At 39.5% G+C, this 6,191-nt stretch overlaps 1 protein-coding gene across 3 annotated transcripts in view; it reads left to right on the forward strand.

Annotated features, from left to right (window-relative positions):
- LOC137151003 (CD276 antigen homolog) overlaps window positions 1-6,191 on the forward strand; it is a 44,748-nt gene that overhangs the window by 33,213 nt on the left and 5,344 nt on the right. For 2 of the 3 annotated variants that reach the window (XM_067545164.1, XM_067545165.1), the window contains 3 exons: window positions 165-509; window positions 1,326-1,367; window positions 4,439-5,827. In XM_067545164.1, the coding sequence (XP_067401265.1) occupies window positions 165-509; window positions 1,326-1,367; window positions 4,439-4,542 (491 nt within the window). In that variant the 3' untranslated portion in view covers window positions 4,543-5,827. Of the gene's footprint in view, window positions 1-164; window positions 510-1,325; window positions 1,368-4,438; window positions 5,828-6,191 lie in introns of those variants that run through there. The other variant, XR_010919137.1, reaches the window with a different exon arrangement.

The following is a 6,191-nucleotide window of genomic DNA, read 5'->3' on the forward strand; positions in this document are numbered from 1 at the left end:
GATGTAAGGTATAGCTATTTGTCTCTTCCATTACAGTTATTGACAAATTTAGAGCCAAATTCTGAGAGGTGCTGACCAACGGGAGTTGCGGATGCTCAGCATGATTTATCTCTTGACAACATAAATTTATCTTTTCATACTCAACATTTTTTTTTATTTTACAGCTATTTCCCACACAACCTTGTGCCATGCAGTCAGCGGAGATACTGTTATTTTGCCATGTGCCACTAAGACTTCTGAAACACTGAACATTCTCAGTTATTCAATATACTGGCAGATAAATTCATCCGTGGTAGTGCATGTGTTTTACAACGGGATGGATTTGCTGACGCAGCAGTCCAGAAGATACCACAATAGAACCAAGCTCTTTTGGGATCAGCTGGAGTGTGGTAACTTTTCTCTCATGCTCTCAGGAGTTGAGCCTGCTGATGAAGCTGTGTATACCTGCATTTCTAGAAACAAAGACACTGGAGTAACAGAGAAGCATGAAGTTAAACTCAATGTCTCAGGTAAGCCCTTTAGAAGTTGATTTCATAGGGAGGGCGTTCAGGTGGGAGATACTTCACTGAGTTTATTGTACTTGGAGCCTACTGGTTGCTGACACTAGGCATGATTACCATTTTTAAATTTAAGTTCCACTGATTTTCACCTCTCCACTTCCTCATTTCATTAGAAGAATGAGATGGGCAAAGGGGAGGAATGAGAATCTTTAGGAAGCCTCAAGGCTCCAATATCAGCAGAGGATCCAAGACCAGAGAAGCTAAACCCCTCTGACCTTCCCCTCTTTAAATGAAACACATCTTAGGGAGAGTGACTCACAAGTTTTTAAACATTTGGTCATGTATGTTTACATATTCTGCTGGGTGCATCCTTTCCCAACTTAGCAGAAGGTGTGGGGGACTCCAGTCATTACCCCATGCATCTCTAGCACAACCTGTATGGGCTCATTCCAAAGCCCAAGGAAAGACTTTCATGAATTTTAATAGGCTCAGGAGCAGGCCATGTATTCTTTCAGAGCAAAGACACAAAATTATTAATTACCTTTGCACCTGTGACTTGTCCTTGAGTGCTGGGATGCAAAGAGAAAATCTATTGTACAGACAGCTGAACAAGGTCCAACTTACCCTGTAACTCATGGGATGCAGAGACTAAAATATGCATTAAAGGTCTTTTTTTCCCTCGCCTCCTGTGAAAATAAGTGATACCATGACAAATAATTGAATAATGCCAACTGCTTATTTTGCATGAGGTTTTTAACTAGTCAGTAGTACATTTTTTCCCCTTTTTAAATATAAATGAATAATTTTGGATTTTGTTTTTTCTAGTTCCAGATAATCAAGTTATGGCAAGAAATGTTATCCCTTTTGGTAAGTGAACAATCCTGAAGTTGCCTTGAAATAGACTAGATAATTAACAGGGCTTTTTTTTAATCTCTAATTTGTATGACTTGTTATAAGCATTGCTAAATAGAAGGAAGTCCTATAGATTTTTTACTTTTGCTAACCCTGGCAACTCTCCATACTGATCCCAGCAAATTAGGATGGATAGATAGGAGTATGTATACTCAGTGTCAGAAAGGACTCCCACTTAAATCCTTGATAAGAACAATTTTACCACTAAAATAGCCCTATTTCACGTAAAAGGAGCTACAATGCCGGCAGTCCCTGGCCCTTCATTGTGTTTAACGTTTTATCATATTGGCACCCTGCAAAAAAAAATCAGGGAACCAGGAAGCCATAAGGCTCTTAGAATTAACAAGAGTTTCTCCTGTAAATTCTCTTGGCATAGATGAAATGTCAAATCAAAAGATCTGAGAAGACATGTGGATAACACAGTAGTAGATTACCTAGAAATACATAAGGTAGATAGATTTGCATAAGCCCTTACAAGTAAGATTCAAATGGCTCTTGCCCTAGTGCAGTTCCGCAAGTAAAATGGCTGTTGAATTCTAAGCATATTCACAGCATATAATTAACCACAGCGAGGTCACTTGTAGAGACTTCTGGGCTCAGTGAGTTCTGAGTGATGAATATGAGCTATGCAGAGAAACTATTGTTATTACAAGAGGATGAATCTTTGACCCTTGTGCATGTGTTTCTCTCTCCCAAGGACTATTTCCTAAAACATCAAAGCTCAGGAGGGGTCTCAGACTCTGGAGTGAGGGAGAGGTTGTAGGATAAATAGTATAGCATAGTAAATAGCAAATTACTTGGATTCAGATGTGTGAATATTACCTAAATGTCATGCCAATCTGATTTTTATCATGTGCCCATCATTGGTAAACTCTACTTCCAGTATTGATGATAGCCTGAATTTGCTTTCCAGATTTCTAATTTGAATTACCAAATCCGGTACATTTTGCAAATACCATAAGACATTCTTAATGACTCATTTTACATACTTAGGATCAAAGACACAATTGATTCCAGAATAATTAACCACCCACAGATTGACCTGGGTCTGAAAAAGAGACAGCACTAAACTTTCTCAAACAATCACATAGAAAGAAAAATATTTTGTGAATTTAAGTTATGGGGTTTGCATTTGTTTTCTGTTTAGCAGTAGAAGTTCTCAGTGTTGTAGATTACTTGTAATAAAGGGATTTACAATTACAGGAAATTTCCTCCATTTACTTTAAAAAGATTCAAATTATGCAAAATGCAGCAGCCTGCCTCCTCAGCAGCTCCAGCCACTGACTCAAAGGCCTTTCAAAGAACACTGGATTAATTTCAAATCGGTAGTTTTCATCTTTAAGGCCACTCATGACAATAACCCCCACCCCCAAGACCTAAGGCAGCCAAGACTTCTCTTGCCGGTTACATTCCAAAGGAAATGTAACAATCAAGAGTTAACCGTGTGAAATCGGGGGGCAGAGCTTTCATGGCAACAGTAATTACAGAAAACAGGATCAAGAGGAAAGAGTTAACGTCCCCCCTCAGCCACCTACATTTAAAGGAGGAATATATATATATTACTCATTTTCTGACTTTTTTTTTTTAAATGAAAAGTGGTTTTTCAACTGAACAAAGTTTCATATAAAATTTGTGCAGGTTTTCATAAAAGCAATCACCTTTTGGTTGCCACAAACCTGAAATTTCAAAGAAAAAGGAGAGAATATTTGCTTTTGTCAAAAATTTTCACGGGGAAAAATATTTCCTCAATGGCTCTAATAGTTATATCGCCAGCAACCACCCAAGAAAGAGGGAGAAACACAGTCAATTTGTTGGACTTTGTCTTCTATTAGTTCTTTTCTTGGAATGCACTTAGATAATACAGTGATAGGTGCCTAATGAGAGACAGAGCACAAGCTCAGGTAAATGTCTACCTTTTGGTTTAACTATTTAGCCATTTCAGCAACTATTTGCTGGTTCATATATCAACATGTACTTTGTTTTTCTTTTTCACTTTTTTTTTTTTTTCCCAATGGGAGATTTTCTTTATCCTGGAGTAGTTGTACTAGCAGACTAGGGTTCCAGGAGAGAACCCTTCTGGGCCTATAGCAGTAAGCCTCAAGCTGGTCCCTGGACAGGAAACCCTTATATCTACCTCCAGGATTTATTGAGGACTACCACAGGTTAAACAGTTTATCTGATAGTACACAATTCTCCTTCATAAACTGCTGGAAAGCATTCAGATACCACAGTGATAAGGGCAGTAGAATCTACACCAAATACAATAAAATGGAACCTGGTCTTTGCAGAGAAGGATTCTGGCCCAAATAGTTGTTGGGGAAATGTTACTATAGGCTGAACTATTTAATAATTACTGCAGCTTAAGGACTGTAAATAGAAGATCCTGGCCTGGGACTTCAGGCAACGAGGTCTTTGGTGTATCTTCTTTTGTTGCTACTGTGGTTTTGCAAAGGGTCTAAACAAATATCATCCTAGCAATGGACAGTATGTCATTATTTGTTGTTTGGTGTCCAGTGCCTCTTTTGTAAAGGGGAATACTTCAGCTCTATTACGATCCCCTCTGCTATCTCTCTACTGGGATGAACTCAGAAACCTGAAAGGAATTTACAAATAAGACAAAATGCAGAAGATAAGAGTGTAAGTGATTTAAAAGGAAATCCTTTAATATGTTGATATAAAACATAGTTGTACAACTCAATGCAAATTTGAAGCTCATTCACTGCCACGTAGCTTGTTCAACAAAAGTGTTGTTAACAGTTGTTTACATTTTTGGGAAGAAGCTACCCTTAATTTTCAAAAATGACTTGCTCTGTTTAGAATGACTGAAGCCATAACTAGCAGACTGCCAGAAGGTGGGTAGGCAAAGGAATGTGTAGTTGACTTCAGTTCATTTCTGAGGGGATACAGAAATATGAGACAGAAAATGGAGGAGAAAAGATAGGAAACACTATAATGGGCAAAATGGAAAGGTGATGTAGGTAGGTGATTGTCTGCTTATTGTGTACAGATGTTTTCTCCTCTTTCAGGTCAAACTCAGGCTTTACCAAATTGTCCCGGTGATGCCAAGGAACTGGATATTCTTGTGCTTTGTTCTCACATCCTGATGGTGTTGGTGGTTTGGATCTTGTAACTGTGAAAGCAGGGCTTTTATTTACAGACTTCTCCTAGTGATTGACTCTTGCAGCACAGCACCACCATCTATAAGGTTTGCACAACTACTATTCCAGAAATCATAAAAAAGGCATCAGCACTTAAAAACTGGCTTATATTAGCCACTCGTATCCATAGTTTGGTGCTCAGACAAGCAAACCTGATTTTTCAGAGACACTGGGCGTTTGCACGTCCAACTGATGACAGTCAGAGGTGATTAGCCTGGTTTTTCATCCATCTTCAAGAGCCTACCTTTAGGACGCCAAGTTTGAAAATTCTAGCCATACTCATTTTTTTTTGTTTTTTTTGATGATTTTGAATCCAACTATGGTTCACAGTGCCAATAGATTGGTATTATAATTGTCCTTAATGTGATCTTTCACATAAGATTGCGTGTGCTTCACAAAAAGGAGAAGTGAAAGAAGGAGAAAGGGTAACCATGTTATGCGTCAAAGAAAAACTGGAAGTAGCAGGGGTGGCTGCATTTGTGAAAATCAAGGGTGGAAACATTCTGACAGGAAATTGGAGGCTGTGAACTATTGCTCTTATTTTTACTCCTATACGTCAACTACATCATCAGTTCAATCATTTTCTTTGGATAAGAAATGATCCATTCAATCAGCCAAAGGAGGAGTCCATGGCAGAGGATGTTAACAAGCAAACAATTCCAGAGGAAGAGTGCTGCATACTACAAATAAGCCAAAGACTTTATAAATCTGAAACTGACGTTTTCCTCCCCTTCCCCAAAGAAAGTAAGGGCTTGTTTACACTTACCTCGGAGATTCAGCGGCAGTCGACCGGAGTTATGCAAGCTACGCAAAAAACTTATGTAACTCCCGTCGACTTCTCTGCTTCTGTTCTGTGCGCCATCTTCACTGCACTGTGCCGACAGGAACCACTTTCCCATCAATGCAGCGCTACACCACTTGAGAAGGTGGTCTTAGTAAGTCGATTTCTGGATCGACTGAGAGGGTCTTCACTGACTGCTCAGTCGATCCAGAGAAGTCGATCTGAGGGCGGCGACTTTGCTGCCGTCAGTGTAGACATAGCCTAAGTAAAATGCAGCCAACTGAAGTTGGGTTTGGATATGAGCAATTCCACAATGTTTGATGCGGAGTCATTAATTTATATAGGTTGTGTTTATCACTCTATATTCCATTTTTTGTTTAAAGTGGCCATGGTTAAAGGAACTAAAACTATTGTCCATGTGGATTGCATTGCCTTACTCCTTAAAATGCTAAATACAGATATAACTAAAGATGTTATCTCACCATTATTAAAGTCGAAACTAGCTTCCTACAGATAATATAAACAAAGTGTGGTATTTCTTTGACAGCCCAGTACCATTGCAACTGCACTATTGTGTAGCTGTGAACAGGCTAAGGAATCTCTCACCGAGGTTGGAAGGGGGAGTGTGAAAGTGCCATTCATGTTATGTCTACAGAGCACTGTAAACCCGGGCTCCTGACTCAAGCCTAACCTCCCTTGTGCCCACACACCAATGGTGTTAACCTATGGCTCGAACCTAAGGTCCCAGGACCCTACAGGGATGGAGGGTTCAAGCCTGTGTAAAGCTGAGACCTAAGGTCCAAGCCCGATTGCTTTCCTGTGTGCATGTGGCTCCAGCTT

Source organism: Emydura macquarii, unplaced genomic scaffold (assembly GCF_026122565.2).
Source record: "Emydura macquarii macquarii isolate MOO-44397 ecotype Brisbane River unplaced genomic scaffold, CSIRO-AGI_Emac_v2 contig_1043, whole genome shotgun sequence".
Classification (NCBI taxonomy): domain Eukaryota; kingdom Metazoa; phylum Chordata; order Testudines; family Chelidae; genus Emydura; species Emydura macquarii.